Consider the following 22160-nt stretch of genomic DNA (forward strand, 5'->3'; position numbering starts at 1 on the left):
TTTTCATACAATACCGAAATAATATCTCACATACACTAACGCCACATATTTGATCCATATCAGTTAATAAATATTTTGACAAAACGGCGCCAATCCGTAAGCAGCGTAATGACGTCATCGTAAGTAAACAACTCATTCATAAACAGGCTAACGTTATTTCATACATACAAGAATGATAAATGGGGCACTGATGAAAACACAATACGACGTATGTTTTAATTGTTGAAAACTTGATAAAAGAACGTTTTTTTTTTCTAATTGTTTATTTTGTTTAATAATTTCTATATCTTTGCAACAGTAGGGTGCGAAAATCGAGCAGCGTTATACGAAAATCGGCATCGGAAGTTATTTCCGCTTGAAAAAATAACATTAGCGATCTTCCTTAATTTATCGTGATAGAATCGAAATACATCGGCCTGAGAGGTGTATATCGGCTATTTAACACCGGTTTTGTCGTTTTGATGCAAAAAAATTAACCACTCAGGCCTACGGCCTTCGTGGTCAATTCCTACTCATCAAAACTCCAAACCGGTGTTAAATAGCCGATATACACCTCTCAGGCCGATGTTATTTCTTAAGTTTAAATCGATATATATGATGTAACTACTTTAATTTAACTTAAAGCGCCACACAAACGATAAAAATCAAAACTGTTGCAGTTGATGTTCGTTTCCCTTTATATTTGATACAATCACGGATCCGTCCTTTGTGTCCCGGATCACGGATCTCGAGTTAATCATGCAATATTATATATATATTATATTTACGAATTACGTAGTTTTGAAAATGAAGTTGAATCTCGATGGTGGAAAGTGTTTTTAAAGCAAAAATGTTGAAAAAATGTTGACACTTCAAAGCACCATTTTGATTTCATTCAATTTTTATATGTATTTTGGAGAAATATTTTCAAATATTAGTACAATGTTATTCTCTGGAGGTATTCTGCTTAAATACGACGTTTAGATAAAAGAATTAATCATGGAATAGCTACCGATCTTCGCAGAATAACATCAACACGTAAGGTGAAAAATCTGCTTCTTGTACAATAAAGCATCCATCTACTCCAACCTCTCTGAGAATGTATTCACAATGCTGTGATGTAACATCCTTATAAAACCAACTGTAAATAAAATACATATTGTTATATTTAAAGACTGATAATTCCTTGAATTACTGACAGAGAAAATATAATTTACTAAGTTCTTTTAAGAATCTTAAATATTAGAAGAAATATCAATGTTTTACCTTGAGCGGTGAAAATTACCTTTAAATACATCTACATTTCTACCGGAGGTGTTATAGTATGAATTAATTAGTAACTAAAAGGTATGGTCTTCTGACTTGTGACTTTACAAGTACGTAATATATATGAATAATTCAAACATAAAATTACGATGAACATAGAAAATGGGTGTTTTTTATTATGATACAAACGCAGCCTTATATTCCGTAGACAAGTGTAACAACAACAGAAACAATGATAGGATCATCATTTGCAGGAGCTACAGAATTAATATGAATGCATTATCAACGTCGTTTAGTTTATGCGAATTAATTTTAGTGTCCAACTTTTTTGTCATCCAATGAAAACGCTGTATTTCTTAAAAATTCTGTGCGTTAATTTTCATTGAAGGACAGAAGTCGATACTATATCGAATGCCGTTCATAGTCGACTTCTATTTTTCATTGTACTTCACAGAACCGCATAGTGACGTAATAAAGGGAGTGATTATAAGGCCAAAAAAGCTTGACACAAATTTTATGTTAGTATTTCTGTAGTGTTCTGCAAAAATTAAAAAACATTTCTTTTTGTCGCAAAATGCCCCCGTCAAATTTTTCAATTTTATAGAACAGCAGGATGAACACTAAATATACTTAGTTCCTATAATCTTATTGAAACACTTTCGAATCCGTTCCTGACACAAACCAGTACAAAGCAGAGAGTATAAAGTTCCTTGCTCATAGAAACAACGACTTGCCCCTTAACGGTATGAAATCCCTTTTTATATGTAAATATTTTTTTCACATAAACCGCGGCGTAGTAGTGTAATAAAGTTATGTAATAAAAACGATATAATTCTATTGTAATAACAGTTAGGAGTGACGTCATTTGCGCTATATAGAAACATAGCGTTAAAGCGCGCTAATGTTAGCGTTACACTATGGGCGCGTCATTGAAAAAATACTCATTTTAACAGTAAACTGTTCTTATTTTATATATGTGATAAATATAATATTATATTCGTGAAGATTCAATTCTAAAATTATCAAACTCGTTGAATAAAACAATTTTATTCAACTCGTTCAATAAAGTTATTATTAAACTCATTCAATATCCTCTATATAATGTACTGAATGTAGCAAACTTATCATAAAAAATGATGACCTAAGTGTATCTCACGAGGGTAAATGAAAAACCCTATGAGCGTTAGTAATAAGTTGAGTGCCAAAATTGAATTTACGAACCCATATCGTCAGCAGATAACCTTTGTAACTATTAATCAGAATGTGTGCCAACATTTTAATAGTTTAATACTTTTTGCCATTCATGTAAAAGAATAAACGGTATTTCAATATAATCTCTTTACTTATGTATTTCTATCTGCTGTCTATACATCTAAGCATGATATATAAAATGTTGATGATAAAATCATTAAAAAATGAACATTATAGACTCCAGTCGGTAAACACAAACTTACAAATGAATCTTTAGTCAATATAATATGTCTTCAATTGAAATATGTACTTTTAATGTAAAAGGTTTAGCATCGACAAACAAACGTGACCGTGTTCTGTGTTGGCTTAACCAACAAAAAATTTCAATAGCGTTATTGCAAGAAATTCATTATAACTCAAACACTGATGATACAGAAAATTGGTCGGCAAAGTGGAATGAAAAATCTTTCTTAAGCGGAAATAGTACAGACAGTTTAGGCGTCGGTATCTTTATTAATATGTCTTGTAATTGTAAAATTTTAGAATATCAAGAAATTATTGTGGGCAGAATGCAACGAATTAAACTAGAAATCGAGGAAAAGGTGATAAATATATTCAACGTTTATGCTCCAAATAACGACGATATCAATTTTTTCAATATATTAGAAACCAATCTTGATAAATTTAGTGACGAAATACTACTAGTTGGCGGTGATTTTAATACTGTTATTAATCATTCTTTAGACAAACTAAACGGTAAAAGTGATACAAATAAACGAACTTCTAAAAAGGTTAATGAACTAATTGATACATTTGATCTTTGTGATGTTTTTAGACTACTTAATCCAGAACGAAAACTTTTTACTTGGCACTCTCATAATAACCCACCAATTTTCTGCAGACTCGACTATTTTCTTTTTTCCACTTGTGCTCTCAATTCAGTAACAGACTTCCAAATAAAAACTGGTTATAAATCAGATCATTCTATTGTGATTATGCATCTAAAGTTTATTCAATGTAAAAAGGGCCCAGGATACTTTAAACTTAACAATTCGTTACTTTTAGACACTGATTATCAAAATAAAATAAAATCATCAATACAAGAAATAGTGTCATTTAATGACCAAGCCAATCCAAACGTATTATGGGAAATAATTAAGGGCAGAATTAGAGATGAAACTATCAAATATGCTAGCATTAAAAAGAAAAAATGATCTTAGAAATGAGCATGAAATTAATTCTAAAATTAGGGATCTGGAAAAAGAAATTGAGTTAAATACAAGTAATAATATTTTAATAGAAAATCTTAAATCTGAAAAAAGCAAAACTTAATGATCTTATTGACAAAAGAATTAAAGGTATCCTGCTAAGAAGCAAAGCTGAATGGGTGGAAGGGTCAGAGAAAAACACAAAATATTTTGCAAAACCTTGAAAAGAAAAATGCTGAACAAAAAATAATTAGCCAACTAAAAGATAATAGAAATAACATTGAAACGAATCAAAACAAAAATTTTGACTAAGATTAAAGATTTTTATGAACGTTTATATAAAAAAGACTTACAAATAGAAGATTGCGAAGATTCTATCTTTTTCGCAAATGAAATAAATACTTTAGAACAAAATAATGAATATGTAGAAAATGGTCATCTTACAGAATACGAATGCGGAATTGCTCTTAAAGACATGAAAAATAACAAGAGTCCTGGAAGTGACGGTATAACTGCTGATTTTTACAAAATATTTTGGAATGATCTAAAACAATATCTTATTAATTCTCTAAACTACTCTTATGATAACTGAAATCTTACGGAACTTCAAAAACAAAGTATTATTACTCTTCTTCCAAAGAAAGACAAAGACACGTTATCAATAAATAATTGGCGTCCGATCTCTTTACTAAATGTAGGTTACAAAATTGTGACAAAAGCAATTGCAAATAAAATAAAAACCCAACTTCCAAATATTATCAGTCCAGAGCAAACAGGCTTTATCAAAGGTAGATATATTGGGGAAAATGTTAGAATTTTACAAGAGACAATTGACTATATTAATAATTTAAATGAAAAAGGGTTAATATTTTTTTCTGATTTTAATAAAGCTTTTGATAGTCTTGACCATAACTTTATGAAAAAATGCTTATTGAAATTTAAATTTCCTCAACATATTATAAATTGGGTTGGCCTTTTTTATAAAGATGCTAAATCGTGTATACATAATAATGGTCATCTATCCAGTTTCTTTAAAATAGAAAAAGACGTGCGACAAGGGTGCCCTTTATCTCCTTAGCTATTTATTATTTGTATAGAATTACTCTCAAATGAAGTTACCAAAAATGAAGATATTAAAGGCATTAAGATAGGAAACATTGAACTAAAACAAACACTTTTTGCCGATGATGCATGTTTTATAACTGATGGAGAAAAAAGATCGTTTCTAACACTTATTTCAATACTAAAAAAAATTTCAAATATATCAGGCCTTAAATTGAATAAAGATAAATGTACTGTTTTAAAACTTGGAAGTTTAAGAAATACTCATATCAATTTCTGCAATGACAATAATTTTAAATGGACATCTGAAAAAGCTAGCACGCTCGGTATAACTTTCACTAATAACATAGACGAAATGCTTCATACTAATTTAACACCTAAACTGAAAGAGTTCGATCAATGTTTGCATAAATGGAAACGATGGAAACTAAGTCTTTTTGGAAAAATAACCGTTCTTAAAACTTTTGCAATGCCAAAACTTATTTATCCTCTCACAGTTTTACATAACCCAGACCAAGAAATCATACATAAAATAAAAAAGCTCATGTTTAACTTTCTATGGGACAACAAACCAGACAAAATATCAAGAGATAAGATTATTCAAGATTACCAACATGGGGGGCTTAAAATGTTAGACATTGAAAGTTTTATATATTCCTTAAAATGCTCCTGGGTTAAACGCATTAAATTGCAGCAACATTCAAATGGGTTAAAGTATATGAAAATATGTTAAATAGATATGGAAAACAATTCATATTTAAATGTAATCTAAACATAAAAGATATTGAAAATTTAGATATTAGATCTACATTTTTAAAAGACGTACTCAGTGCTTGGTCGTATGCAAACTTTAATAAAGAAATAACTGATGTTGGTAAAGAAATTATATGGAACAAACACGAATATAAAACTAAATAACAAACCATTTGTTTTCTGTGAATGGATAGAAAAAGGCGTAATCTTCATCGAACATATATACGATTATAGGAAAAAACAATTTTATAGCTTTAACGAAATCCAAAACCTTTATGGCATAGCCCAATCAAACTTTTTAAACTATCATCAACTCATAAAATGCATACCAAAAGAATGGAAAATAAAACTAAAATCTGAAGGGATACAATACAAAGCTAATAACTACTTAATTGATAAATTAAAACCTCAAATTAAAACCTGCCGATTTATTTATACTATGCTTATTCAAAAAGAAAAACAACAACAAACAATCATCAAGAAAAACAAATGGGAAGCTGAACTGTCAGGCAACTTTGAATGGAAAAATATATTCATCAAATCATAAACATAACGATTGATACCAAACTTCGAAGTTTTCAGTATAAATATCTTATGCGTATTTTGCCAAAGAATGAAAAACTCTTTAAATATAATATGGTGGAGTCAATGTTATGCGATTTTTTGCAATTCGGCACCAGAATCTTATGTACATCTATATTGGGAATGCTCAAATATTCAACCATTTTTGGTGTCAAATCAGGATTTTTTTACAATCAAAATATTCTACAGACACAACTTTGGTATCATACGAAACTGTCAGTTTGTGTAATGTGAATATTCAAAATAATATGAAATCAAACTGCATTAACTATATTTACTCTTAGGTAAATATTTTATATTTAAAAATAAATACCAGAAAACCATACCAAACTTCAGTGAATTTTAAAATTATCTTAGATATAAAACTTAGTTTAGAAAAGACTCATTGCTGAAATGAAAAATAAGGTCGATGTCCATAACAACAAATGGAGCATATTCACATCATAAACATATGCGACTGGCTGGAGTTAATTAAATATTATTTACACGCTTACTATGAAACGCTTCTTTTTTTATTAATGAAAGCATAACTATAAATAATTAAATTACATATATCATGCTCTAGATTACTTTTCCTTTTTTACAATCATGTTAAATCAGTTTAAATCTACTTAGTCTTTACTAAAGTTTTTTCCTGATGTAACCATTGTTTATTCTTGCAATTAAACAATTTGTAATATGTTTGTAAATTTGTATAATGTATGAAATGTATTGTTTGTACGAACTGGATAATAAAGAAAATTTAATAAAAAAAAAAAAAAAGAAAAACATTTTAATAGTTACACAAGTTTGGAACAAATTAGGATAAAATAAAGTTTCCTTATAAAAGGAAAGGCTTGCTCAGTTGTGCCTTCATCCCAACCCGTTAAAATTGTTTTGCTTTTTTTTTGTTTCAATTTATTATCACATTTTTTTAATTACGGTATTTGTATATCATAAAGGGTTTATTTAGTTTTTTTTGTAAAAACGAATATTTTTTGTCAAAACGATTTGAAATCTATTCTCTATTGTATAAAAATAATAAAGAAAATAATCAATCGTAAAAATACTAACGTGGAGATCTATCTATCATACTGAAGGGAAACAAGTGTGCACATTTCATTTCCACTTTTTTCGCAGAGAAATCATTCGTTTTGGCAGTTGCTAATTTCTTTTATAGCAGCTTTATAGACAAGTAAATGCACTTAAATACTTCGTTACATGGTACCAATTAATAAGCATGTATCAACTATGTTACACGATCACAGATACGATTCGCTATCTGTAGATCAGCACGTGGTAAGGTTAATGATATGCATGGGCTATTTTTAGATTACCTCACCAAGACGTTGAATTGCGTTCAGTAGATCTAAATATAACTCGATCATGCACTAATATTCTGTGTGATTTGGTAAGCAGGACCACCTTTTGGAGACGGAATACTACTACAGTAACAATTCTCTATTGTATAAAACTAATACAGACAAAAACAATTATAAAAGAAACTTACTTTTGCGTCTTGAAAAAGAATTGAAACGGAACAATTTCGTTTATAATTTATTACGGTTTAAACCGATAAATCAAGTAAAATAGAAATCCTACGTCTGATTCCGCAGTTTGACGGAATCGCCCGAATTGTCACGATTGCAATCGGAACTACATCGGCTATTATCATTAATCCGAAGAGTGACGGAAAGGGCCGAAAAGTTGCGATTGGCACGATTGCAGCTGGTTTCCCGTTCAATCATGCACTAACAAATGTAAGCAGGAAACCACCTAACCGGAACAACTTTTCCAAAACAGATGGCTTGCAGCCGAAAAGACTCTTTTAACAACAATGTCTAAGCCAAATGAGTTCACCTTTGTTACACATAAATATTACTTATACATGTAGATAGAATATTACTGACATTGTCAATTTCTGGTTCGTTCTAAACATAAACGGTACGAGTTCTTTTTATGTAACCCCCGCCAACTCACCCATATCGGGGATACACATTTGCAACATATTCTGCATATTACTCACGTGGATACAATATTGAAAAATGTTTCAAATGTTATCAACAAATATACTTTATATGAATGGCATTTTTCTTCATCGTACAAACCTGTTAGATTTGCAGTGAAGAGTTACTCAGATTTGTAAAAAAAGGAATAATGTGTAAAAATAAATAATAAGGAAATTTTATACTCACGGGTTCATGTCAAGCTCCGGTTTAATGCTGACAAATCTCGAAATTATTCGACCTATTTTTCTTCAATAAAAAATATAAAGGCTAAATATTATCTCCGACAATAATATTAATTAGGCAGGTCGATATTCGCCCGAATAAAAAGTTTGTTTGAGTTATCAAAAACAACATTTCTATAAAAGTCCCATATGAAAAAAACTTAATCTTAATTACCCGTATTATACTAAATGGTCCCAGGATGGGAACAATTTTGACCCTATTGAAAGATTAATAAAACGTTTCTTGAGGTCAACTAGTAAATGCGACATTCCAAATATATACGATCGGGGCATTGTAGTTTTCCTCAAAAAGATAGATGTGATCAAGGTTAATATATCTGTCAAGAAATCTCATCTTCTTTCAATCGGTACAAAAGATACAGACGAACAGACTGCCAGGAGAAAAACAAATTATGCCAATCTTTTTTTCCGACATATGAACACATCATTTGTATTGTTGTTCTCGATTTTAAAAACTAAATTGCTTAAAAGTACAAGAATGTGAATAAATGCCTACCCATCCAATTTTCTCGCAACCCAAAATTCCTTGTTGGTGTCGTCTAAAATTTCGCAGATTTCACCCTGTGGATATATTGATATTTACATTTTATCGGTTTTATGAAATACAAAACAACCTTGATGCATCATAAACAGCATTTTTTACTTTAACCATAGAACAATTATCAAATTAGAGAATGTTACCCGCGTTCTAGTAAAATATAAGAAATAGGAAATATCGGTATCGTTGACATGTCTTTTGCAGTCCTGTCTGTATTAACAGTTTTTATGCTTGATATTATTTTATCCATTGGCTATACCTTTACATGCTGTTAGCATTGCTTTGATTAGAAATCACACATCGTTAAAGCCAATAACACACAAATACAAATTTGGTCATCTCAAATAAAATTTACTATGGGTTACATGGTAACCAAGCAAAAGGTGTCTCATAAGTCAGAAATGGCTGGCCCTTTCAGTAGGGATGAAACTGTAATAAAAAGACCTTTACCTATATATTTTAGAGGATATTTGTTTAGTTCAGTGTAAGATCGGAATATATTTCACCGAATAAGCACCAAATGGTATATTTCACGAGTGCCGCAGCCACTCATTGATACAAGCATGAGATCATTGATACATGCACTATTAAGTGTTGAGAACTGATTACCAATCAAGCCGGTGCTAGGGGGCGGCGTGAGGGATGTGTCACTTATTCATTATCCCTCATGTACAGACTCAATCTAACCGAGTCTGCAATTTTCATGTAATTTTGTTGTGATAAATGGATCACTTTGTTTCCAGATTTTGGTGTTCACAAGGTGAAATATATTTCGACCTTACACTGAACTAAACAAATATCCATTATCATAATAAATATATATTTTTTGTATACCAAGATCTACACATTACCCTATATCATTTTTTTATAGTTTATCATTATAAACATAATTCTTATTTAATTGATAGCTTATAGTATCTTATAATATAATCTTATGATTTTGTTGTCCTCTAAGAAACTACATGTCATTCATCATTATGACTTTGTTTGTTTAAATTTATAAAATGTTTTTGCTCTTGTATTTGTATAAAAGCAAATTGAGCCGATATCAATAAAAGAATTGAAACAAATGAAATGAAACATACACGATGCAAATTTAAATATGTACTGGGTGGAATCGGAATGACATCACGTTCTGCCACATAGTAAACCTTTTCAGGTGGTGGTCGTGGGGGTCTTGGTGGAGCGATCAACGACGTCTCATCAGCACTTTGTTTTGTATCTGTTGGCTGTAAATCTTTAATATCTAGTATCTTTTCTTCATTTTGTGTAATACTTGGTCGTAATAAAAATGGGACAAAATACTCTTTATCAGTTTTTTTACGAGCTGCATATGTTTCTGAAAGTTTTTCATTTGATGTGTCCTCAGGCAAAAATGTCTCATTAACATTTTCATCTTCTGATCGACTTGAAATGCGAATATCATCGTGGACAGCTTTAGAATTATTTTCAGTTTTAATGGCTTGTTTAAACACTTCTTCATCAGTGATATCCCTAATCCCGATCTCAGATCGTGCATCATCGTGTGTTTGGATGATATTGACGTAGTCTTTGGTTACCATTTTGTTAATAAGTTCTTCGTTATCTTTACTGCTACTTTCATCGATATTTCTTATACGTGCGTCTTCAAAAGATTCAATTCCCTTCACATTTAAAGGAGAAGGAGGCAAAATAAGTGAACCTTCATACCCATGAGAACACGTTTTCTTTTGTTGTGAATCAGCACTTAGTTCTTTTGAACACGAGGGATTTACATTTAAAAGAATGTCTACATGATCGCTTATAGCTTCTTTTCTTTTCTCAGTCTTATCACCTTTATCGGTTTTATCATTATTTGTGTTCAGATTTGAAAAACTGTTAATACTAAAATCACTGGTCGACGTTAAAATTTGCGTTTCGTGTGTCTGATTTGCGTTGCAATCTCCTTCCATAAGATTTCCAGTTACGTTATGAAATAACGTTCTTTCTGTTGTATTTTGTTTTTGGAATGATGCATTTTGTGAGAGACCGAACTTAGCATGAATTTCCTTTTCATTATGTGATAAATACCCATTTTGCTTATGTTCATTGTTTGGGGTGATTATTTGATAGGCAGTTTGCACTTGCGCATCCTGACTTTTATAATCATTGTCATTAATTAAATCGTGTTGTAAAGGAATGCAATCTTTGATATTATTCTTTTCTGACACAATTGGTCCAAGCACCTGTTTTGAAGGTCTTGGTACACGTTCGTGTTCCTTAGCATCTTCCTGTAAATTGGCGAAGTTTGCTTCATCATTTTTACTATCAGTTTTAGGCTTAAGTGTTGGTTTTGGTGGCACTGATGGGCGTTGTTTCTTAACACTTCCATCTTTTGCTGGTGAGTGTAAACATTTTGAGTCAGTGACGGCAGTCGTTTTGTCCAATGTACATTTCAATACTGGTTTTGGAGGAACTTTTGGACGTTTTTTCAGGACATTACTGTCGACATTTTGTTTCATCAAAGAGTTTCCTTTTATTAACTTTGTAGCCTTGTTTAATATTTCTTTAGGCTTTGGTGGAATTACTGGTTTGGATCTGTCTACACTTGTCGACATGATTTGTGATTTGAAAATATTCTGCAAAAAATCATAGATCATTGATGGCATTTTTCATTTGCATTAAAAAAACAAGCGGGCCATGCGATCACAAAAGCTCACCATGTGACTTTGTGACAGGTTAGCTAAAAACATATGAAAAGTTGTTTTTATCATGTCATATTGTTAAGAAATTCTACTGTCTACAGGTTTTATAATTACAAAATTAAAACATAAATGTATATGATGTTAAATATGATATTCCAGAACTTTGGAAAGAATCTACCTTAGGAGTACAAATATTGGCCATATTCCTGCTTCGCTGTTTGAGAAATACACACTGTGCCTCTCCATGCATAATTTCAGGCGAGATTATAAAAGTAAGGTATTATTAACATGCATTTTACTTATGACTCTTTGCAAGCCTATGTAAAATTTAAGAAAACATGGTAAGTTAATAGAAAATTTTCAAAAGTTTAGTTAAAAATAAACACATTTTGTTCACACATGTCTTTTTCTCACAAGTCTTTTTACGTTAATCAAAGCTCTTTATGTAAAAAAATATTATTTTTTCCATTGAATTGTAAGTACAACCTTTATTTGTTAGTTTTATTTTTAATTTTATCCCTTTGGATTTAAAATTCTAGGTATTTTGATAAAATCGAGTTTATTTTATTTGAAGTTGAATAGTTTTGTAGTTGAAGATTTTCTTGTATCAGAATTGAATACTTTCATTTTAAATTAGATGATATTTTTTGCAAAAGTCGAGACTAACGCCTTATATTGTTTTGTCAACAACTTGACCTGAATGAAAAATGTTTAATCAATTTTCGAATACAGTCGACTCCGGTTATAACGAACTCAATGGGGCATTAAAATATCGTTCGTTATATCCGAAGTTCGCTACAAGCGAAGTAGCAGCAACATGCTGACTTGTTTGGATGGGGGAAATTTGCCGTGAAAAAGCCATACTATTCACTGGTTACCGGTGTAACCGGTATTTTACTGCAGCGGTTATTTAATGCGGGGCATTTTATTGAGCATTATTTTATGTACATGATACATGTATATATTCATGTATTAATTGTCAATAAAGTTCTTACCATTTGTTTTCTTTGTTTATTATCGTTTGGTTAATATTGCAAACACAAAAACAATCGATTTTTTGGCAATTATCGGATATTTACAGCAATCAACTGAGGGTGTGAAATACAAATTTTCCGTAACAAGTAGGAAATTATGTTGTGAGAACATTTTATCAAAATCTTTATTCACTGAAGCCATAACTAAGCTGTGCAATCATTTGAGTGTTTAATTATCGAGTAGCGTTATTCATGTACTGATCCTAATCGAGCGCATCCCGATATTTCAAGTATAACAGTTTGTTATAACCGAGGAAATTTAGATGTTTTCCGTCATTTGGGGCTTGATAAAATGGTTCGTTATAGTCGAAAATTCGTTATAAGCGAGTACGTATTAAGCGATGTGATTTAATATAAAATAAAGAAGGAATCGGCCGGGGATTTCAGATTTAGTTCGCTATTAACGATAATTCGTTATAAGCGAGTTCGTTATAGTGGAGTCGACTGTATTTCCTAAAGTAAAATAACAACAATCACCATATTAGCAAGAGCAGACGGCGTATGAAGATAACTCTTAAAAGAACGACCCGTATATCGAAAGAACAACCTGAATGACATACATTATAAACCAAACCTTCTTGCGATCGTTAACCTTCTATCTCAAGAATAGGCAACAATTCCGTCTTTGTTCGAAAACCGTTTTGATAAAAAAGGCCAAAGTGATCTTTACCTTTGACTTACTGACCTCAAAATAAAGGGTTCATCTACTGGCCATGACTAATCTCTAAACAAGTGCAGACATTCTTATTTATTGATCCGAAATGGTTATGTCAAAGTAGCGATCGACGGACCGACCATCCGACAGACATATGCAAGGCAAGTTTTCCCAACTTCTTCGTAAGGAGGGCATATCTAAAACATAGCTTGTGCTCTTGTATTTACAACACAATTCAATTGAAAGATCTGTTTGTTTCTTGTGCACATGACAAGATAATGTACGTTTAGCGCGTCCAACTAAGTATTTCACAAAATGATCCAGAAGATTGTTTTCGTTCAAATGAACAGTTGAAAATATCAAGTGGTTAGAACAACCTTAAATGGACGACTGGGTCAAATACCCATTGCATAGACTGATCTTATTCATCCTCCGGTACTCTCAAAACATTCTGCTCTATGTCCCAGAGGTAACTTTACCATGTTAAACAAGAACACTGAAAAGTAACTGCTGCCCCCTAAAGGAAGCTTTGACATAAGATCCGAACTGTGAAAAAATACAAGTGGTTAATAAAGATACTATGCAAACTAGACATTATGACAAACAATCCTGTGAAGTTTCCCTAAAATTCTCCAAGCAGTTTTGGAGATGAAGCTCAGACAAGCTTATTTTATTAAAACAACGATCATTAGGGGGCCATAACTGTGCCAAAATAATTAAGCGGAAAATCAAGATACTATGCAAAACAAGGCATGGTGACGAACAATCCTGAAAAGTTTCACTGAAATTCTCAACCCCCCCCCCCCCCTTCCCCGTTTAGGTTTTGGAGATGAAACGCTGAATAGCTTATTTTACTAAAACAAAATGACCATTAAGGGGCCATAACTGTGCAAAAAATTCAAGCGGGAAATCAAGATACTAAACACAACTATGCATGAGGTTTCTCTGAAATTCCCTCCAGCGGTTTTGGAAAAGAAGTGCTGACAATATTATCGGACGGATGGGCGGACGGACGTGCGATCGCATTGGGATATAGGGCCATTTCTTTTGTTGTTTCCTTTGTTAAATATAGGGCCATTGGACCCTTCCTCTATTGTTTCTTGTTCTCTTTTGTTCTGTTAACAGTTAGATGATCCTCTAACCCTATTTGGTAGTGCGGAAGTATGGACGGAAAGAAGGACAAACAGTGCGATTACTATCATTCGCCCTTTGGGGCTAAAAAGTAAAAAAGGCTGGCAATTGCATTTTCTCCGGCTATCAAGAACACTAACTGCATTGAAGGCCGTCATATCAAATAATCAAGCTACGCCAATTTTCTACAACCTTTCTGACCAATTTCAAGGATATGCGGGCTAAATTGTAACCTCTAAGGTGATAACAAAGTGTTTCCATGTTTTCTCTGTGTGAACTAAATTTTGACCATGGATGAGTCATTATTAAAGCTAAGCTAGAAATCATCAAAATAATGTTTCTGACAAATTTCAAGATATTTTGGATGAAAATAATGCCTCTAGAATATAATTTTTTCCATAATTAGGGTCATGTGATCTAGATTTGATGCCATATAACTCAAATTCAAACATTACCTAGAAACTACAGGTATCTAAACAACCTTTTTGACTCATTTTGACATAAAGAAAATCGATGACCAACGCGGCGGGGCAGATTTTGACCCCAGGACTTTAATTTTGACAATTTTGTAGAGTTTAATTAGATGATGCTACACACAAAACTATCTAAGCTTTAGGCCTTGCACTTTTAGAGAAAAAGATATGTTAAATTGTTACTATATGTTCATAAAGAAAATCAATGACCCAGCGGGCGGGGCCAATTTTGACCCAAGGGCTATAATTTTCATTAGATGATGCTACACACAAAATAACTAAGCTCTAGGCCTGGCACTTTCAGAAAAGAAAGATTTTTTTTTAAGTTTTTACTATATGTATATGAAAAGCAATGACGGGCGAGGCCAATTTTGACCCAAGGGCTATAATTTGAACAATCCCGGTAGAGGTCTACTGCAAAATGTTTCATGCCAAATATCTAACTTCATGCCTTTGTCAAAACAGAGAAGATTTTTTAAAGATTTTACTATATGTAAATAACGAAAATCAATGACCCCGGGTCGAGGTCACTTTTGACACCAGGGATATATTTTGGACATTCTTGAACCTCTAGCCTTTGTCAAAACAGAGAAAATGATTTTCAAATTTTAACTGTTCACAAATAAGGAAAATCAATGACCCTTTGGGGCAAGGCCAATTTTAACCAAACGGCTATAATTTGAATAAATTTGATCTAGGTCCACTACACAATGTTTCATACCAAATATCTAACCTCTTGCTTTTATCAAAACAGAGAATGAAGAAAAACTGAATCCCTAAAGAACAATCAAAACGACAAAATTGTAAATGTTGCAGGCTCGATTTGATTGAACCTATTTATGGACGGTACTGTAAAATGCCAGTAACCGTCCACGCATTCTAGCGACTTAAGCAGACTTCAACATTTAACATAAACTGGCAAATTTTTAAACATCCGCACAATATATCTAAGCTCTAGACCTTACTTACAGAGGAGTAGATTTTTAAGTTTTTTACTGTATGTACATAATTAAAATCAATGACCCCCGTTGTGAGGATAATTTTGACCCATTGGCTACAAGATTTTTAAAGATTTCATTATACAAATCTATTTTTAGCCCTTCTGACCCAGATTTTCAATAGAGCAGAAGCATTTGAACAATTTTAGTAGAACTTCATGCTGAAAATATCTTAGGGAATTTCATCAAAATTGGTCCAATGGTTTCTGAAAGAAGTCGTTTATATTAATAAGTTGACGACGGACGCACTGCTGGCAATGGACGCCGGGAATATTGTGATCACAAAAGCTCACCTTGAGCAAGTTGTGCTCAGGTAAGGTAATGATCATTTTCTGCCAATAAAAACCTAAGTAAGTTCGATGTAACTACTCAATTATTATACCGTGATGCAGAAAAAAAACATCGATCATCTTTATGAAAAAGTTGCCTAGAAACAGACTCGTATTCTTATCGACATTGGGATTTAGAGTCAAATAACACATTTTTTATGGTTTTATATCATAAATATGATGCTTAAATTAAGATTTATCAATATTGTAAGTTCCAAAAAGCATTATTTACAAAGATATTACCGAATTTAACATTTCATGTAAATAAAGGGAGGTTATTAGAAATTCATTTTCTATAAAGTCTAAGTCAAATTTTTAAATAAGAAATGATTGCATGTATTTTAATGATTACATAAAATGTGCACAAATATTAGCAGTACATAATTATTTTACACATTCTAAGCTACCAGGCGAAATATATGTTAGTGTTTCATGTTATTTGTAGTAAAGGGGAGAGTAGTAAGTGAGCATAGATTTATAATTATAATACGTGTCAAGTAACTAAAAATCAAACTCAAATCAAAAGAATTAAAGTAAAAATGTGATTAGCCCTAGATAAAAAACATAAACAATAAGGAAACTCCTCGAAACTCTGTTTTCCCTCTTAAAAATACGTGCTAAAGTTGAATGTACAATTTTTTTAAATGGATTTTCTTTTTTTTTAAATATAGACCTGTCACAAAAGGAAGAGGAGGTGTATGGGGGCCGGTTGTGGCCATTTCAAACCCGCGAGAAATTTGATCTCTTTTTTTAAAAAATGTCGCGGACAACTTACAAATCCGCCAGAGTGTTTGCCGAAATCGTACAAAATGTCGTGGGGAACGTATAAACCTCGATATTTGATAACAGTTGTTTGATACAGCAAGTAATATTTTGACTTCGGTGGCCGGTAGCGTCCATGGTGTGACTCTACATTTTATCCCTCGTTTATCTATAATAAATCGAGGAACAGAAAGAAATCCGCGACAATTTTTGAAGTAATTCTACAAGAAGTTGAGGGGAGAAATTAAAAGGCCGCGACTTTTTGTTCCTCAACAACGACTTTTCCATAAAAAGTCGCGGATAAAAAGTTGCGGATTTTTTACCTGCGACTTTTGTAAGAAATTCGCGACTTTTTACCCGCGACTTTTTTCGCAAAGACATTTCCAGGTACAAAAGGGGAGGCTGAATGCTCAAAGTCGATGTTTTACAAGGTATGCATCATAATAAAATATCGCGGATTATAATGGCCGCAATCGGCTACCTGAAGCGTATGTTTGCGTGGCTTATTCTATTGTGTAGACAGAAAATGTAAAACTCGACTTTTTATGACAGAAGTGTAACAGAAAAACTTAAGAATTTCTATAAGCCGCCATATTTTATACAATTTCGACATAACATCTCGCGGATTTAAAAGTTGCCCGCGACATTTAATAATCTGACGGTAAAATTTCTCGCGGCTTTAAAATGGACGCTATAAGCCACCATAGATGAAGACAAGGATTATAATGACAAGTATTTGATTCTTATGTAGGCTCGATTATATCGTATTTATCTGAAATATGTGATTATAGCAAATCAAAAGATATTGAACGCATCCGCTTGTAAAGATTTCAAATATTAAAAGAAATTTCAATATATACGGTTCACTCGACCGTTATCCATTGTATATATAATAATTGTTGGTGCAAATTAATAAATACTTAAATATAATTTAACGTTAAATATATGAATTAGGTTAATGTGACTATTTTAAATGTAAAAAATAACTGGGTGTCAAATGCTAAAGAAACGCTTGATAAATATGGTTTATCTGAATTCTTTTTTGAACACCATATGACAGAAGACTATTTAAACAAGGAATTTTCAATGATTATATACAAACGTGTCACTCGTCCGTAGCAAATAGTTCTGTTTTACATGTTATAAAAATGTAAAGAATTATATTAAAACGCGCACTATCTTAGTATATTACCTTTTATATTTTACATCACAAGAATAAAGATATATGCACACACGCACACACCAAGAGTCCAGACAGGCAGGTAAGGGCAAAAGGATTGCACGTAGTTTAATATATTGTATATGTTGTAGAACCATGGATTTAGAGGACGAATAACATTTTGTTTCTATATACCCATGCTATGTTACCAAAAGAAATAAAAATATGTTTATTAAACGATAATTTATTTATTACAGAGTTTTTATGTGTAAGTTAAATGAAAATATTCATTCCATCAACATAAATCTATTTATGAAATTAGCTGTATCTAGCTAAATATTTGAAAAAAAATCTTTTAAAAACTAAGAATGTGTTAGTAATAACAAATGAATTTTGATATTCTGTCACAAATTGATACTCAAAATTTAAAAGCATTATTGTACAAAATATGTTTATACTCTATCGAAATGCTTTATAATTGTCATTATTTTTCTTAAATCGTTGTTGTTCACTCTCAATCTATTCAATTTATAAATGAAACTCAATGCTTTATGAAATAAGAATGTTACAAAATAATCACAAAAGTTATCAGCCACACAAACATAATTGTTTACCATAAACCATCATGTCAGTATAAAGTTTACCTTCAAATATCAGCACTGAATTCAAAACATCTTGCTATATAATAAATAATGTCATACAATTTTACGTAGTTGAAAATAAATCCAAGTTAAAGTACGTACAATTACAAGACGGACGGTGTTATTTTCTTTAAATGTCCATTATTACATAAGTTACCTTGGATCAGTATACATAATGTCGCCAACATATGTGTACACAGTTCAGCGTCCAAATATAATTGTTGTATAATGGTATAAGGAAGACTTATATTATTCGCACTTGAGACATGAAACATAATCCTAACTTGAATGAAGCACCTCTTTCCTGTTCATCCTATCACAATTAAAGATCCTGTAACTCAATTTCTTTATGGTTTAATATAATTAATATGATGCACAAATGAAGATTTATTACTGTTGTAAGTTCCAAAGGGAGGTAATTAGAATTTTATATTTGCCAATGATTAAGGTGGCCTTAAGCTAATGGTTTCTGCTTGTCAACCATAAAGACTCAACATCTTCCAATTCTAAGTCAGGTCTTAATTCACATGGTATTGTAGACTTAACATATAACCTAACTCCACCACTATTTGATATCCTATCTAGTCGAAACAGTTGTGTTTTTAAACATATCTCCGAATCAGAAAAAACAGCAAAAAGAAAAGTTTCTTTTAGTCCTAGAATGTCTATATCTTGATATTTGTCTACCATGTTTTAACTAATCTATATGTGGATAAAGATAATGGATATTGATATTTAAAGCAGCACGCCTCCAGATTCATGTTTATTTTCATGAACATTTCAAAAATGTTTTAAAAAAGGAAAATATATTGTGAAGTCAACAAAGAAAATATTTTTACATTGCAAACAGCATAAACAGCCCATGTAAATGACCAAAAAGAGGATAAAATATGCAAAAATTAGCCATTACTGAGTTAGTAACGCAGTAGAAATATTGGAGAAAATACTGCAAAATTGGTCATAAATTGCTCATAACATAGAAATTATTACTTTTATCTTGAATCTTTTTACTTTTCTTAAAATCTCAGTACATTGTACTTTTTACTCAAGTTTTATTTTCTTAAAATAGTTTAGGTCTTCTGGAGGCGTGCAGCTTTAAATGCATAAAGATTATTCCTTTTTTATCAAATGTATTTTATCTAAAATGGGACTTGTATGTACTTTATCATTGTCTTCTGTCAGAGAAAGGTTATGTGATGATGTTCTATCAGTGACATTTTACTGTCTGTTTCGGTACAGTATTTTTTTGGCAGAATAATCAAGTTCAGTGTTTATTACCAGTGTGGCATTATCCAAGGTGTGCTGCGCCAGGGATTCTAGGCATCGCGATACGGGTTTCTCCGAAAATGTATCTGCGGGCTGTTGACGTGAAAATTTCCTTGTTTTCTGGATATGGGTACTTGATCTATTTCTGTGTACAATTTCTCGGTTGGTGTTGCCGAGGTTATCTCTAATTCTTGCATTTAGCTGTTTTCCCAGCATGAATGAGCCTTCTTTAATTAGATGTACATTATTATACAATAGACCTTGATTGAATTTCCAGTATATTTAATGGATCAAAACAGTAGTCACTAGAATGTTAACAAGATTTCTCTATTTTCTAGCTCCTGTGACCTAGTTTTTCATCTGAGACTACCTATATTCGAACTCATCCGAGCAATTACCTCGACAAGCGTCCTGACAATTGAGTGGAAATTGTGACCACTAGACTAGTAACCTAGTTTTCATTCGAGATGACCCATGTTCGATTTCATCCGAGTAATTACCTAGACCAGCATACTGACAATTTGATGATGATTGAGGCAAAAAAATGTAACCACTACTAGAGTGTTAACAAACTAATCTGGACGGACGACGGACATTCAACGAATCCTAAAAATTGACCCTTCAGATCAAGGTAATTCATAGGTTAAGTTCAAGCATAGTCACGTCTACTTGAAGGTTCTGTAAACAGATTCTTGTGCGAATGAAGGCAATCCATTAAGAAATAAATGAAATAAACTAAACTATGATCAACATTTAAAATTTAGGAATAACAATATTAACACCAGCATGACTGCTGCAATTGCTTCCTTTTTTAAGAGTCAAGGTCAAAATCTCCTGTATAAAGGATGAGAAACTTCTAAGAGAATTTAATTTCAAATAAACACAATGTATCACATCTTTCGATAATTTCCTAATAATGTTTTCCCTTAACTTATTTTTCTTGCCTATTGTCACTGTTTGCCAGAGTAATTGGAACTGACCTGTTTTCTGACAGATGGAAGTAGGGAGTGGAATAAAACAAGACGGCAAAAGATCACAACAAGCATCATTATTGTACAACTATACGATTTAATACTTAATAGCAAAAGAGGGTGTATTTAAATTTGAATCATGTTCAAACAACAACATAGCAACGCCAAATTTCTTCTCGTTTAGAGCACATGCTTTTTCGTTTACTTGTGGACCATACGCCGTGTCATATTGAAATTTGTCATATTGAAATTTTAATGATAACCGTCGTATGGTTAACATCTGCGGATGTTTATAAAATTCAAAATCTCACGATATTCGTGTTTTGATAGGAGCATGGACGGTAACTTGTTCTTTCCAGTACCATCCATGAACATGTCAATCACACCGAACCTGCAACATGCACAAATTTGCCGTTTTGGGCATTCTTTATAGAATGCTGGATTTTTCTATTTTAACACATTGCACGCGAGCCCTTTTTCGCTCATATCAGCAAATTATGAATTAATCAGGCACAGTTCTTTTTCATTTTCAAGTCACGTTTCCTTATGAGATGCCAATTATACTAACTATTTCACTTGCGGTGTATCTTTTATCGGTATTAATCATTTCTTTCACGTTAGCAACCATCTTGACAGACGGTTTTTTTTTTCAGACCGATGAGCATGGGGTGCATCTTCAGTCAAAATTAACCAACATTTGAATTAATTTAACCAACGAATAACTGGTGAGCAAAAGACATTACATTTTTAAGTGTTTGCAGACCATCATTAGATATAGATACCCTGCTGCTAAATTGTTTGGTAGAACTTGAGCTATTCTTTTCGGGACTTGTGTAAAATTTAATGTAGGTCCACACTAATTTCTTTTGTAAAAAAATTAAGATCATTCCTATGCTTTCCAAAAACAAATAGTTTTATTGTATAAAATAACCCATCACACATTCAACACAAACAGAATTATATTCAAAGTGCTTAAAAGCTGAAAAATTGGCGGAAGCACGCTTTGCAGTTGCTTTGATAAATATAAACAATATCATTTTAATCTTTCAGAAAATATCCCACGGTTCTAAAAGGCAAGAAATATACTTATCAGGGAAAGACACAGCGCCAAGCACCTGAGACAAGGAGGAATTTTAAGGATATATTGCTATTTCCTTTCAAGAAAATGGTATAGGTAGACGTTTTTGCCATTGAAATTTACAACGTTAAATCTGGAAAAGATTCTTATAAATTGAGCAGAACTCTTGTCCCAAATAGTAAGGAGTTCTA

General features: G+C 32.0%; 1 protein-coding gene across 1 annotated transcript in view; it reads right to left on the reverse strand.

Moving 5' to 3' along the window:
- LOC132717776 (uncharacterized) overlaps positions 1–18963 on the reverse strand; it is a 36655-nt gene extending 17692 nt beyond the window's left edge. The window contains exons 1-5 of the mRNA XM_060701335.1: positions 18812–18963; positions 9895–11406; positions 8768–8832; positions 8216–8275; positions 992–1120 (exon numbers count right to left, since the gene is read on the reverse strand). Of these exons, the coding sequence (XP_060557318.1) occupies positions 992–1120; positions 8216–8275; positions 8768–8832; positions 9895–11385 (1745 nt within the window). The 5' untranslated portion in view covers positions 11386–11406; positions 18812–18963. The remainder of the gene's footprint in view (positions 1–991; positions 1121–8215; positions 8276–8767; positions 8833–9894; positions 11407–18811) is intronic.
- Positions 18964–22160: the final 3197 nt, after the last annotated feature.

Source organism: Ruditapes philippinarum, unplaced genomic scaffold (assembly GCF_026571515.1).
Source record: "Ruditapes philippinarum isolate M1 unplaced genomic scaffold, ASM2657151v2 ctg4091_1_1_1_1, whole genome shotgun sequence".
Taxonomy (NCBI): Eukaryota; Metazoa; Mollusca; class Bivalvia; order Venerida; family Veneridae; genus Ruditapes; species Ruditapes philippinarum.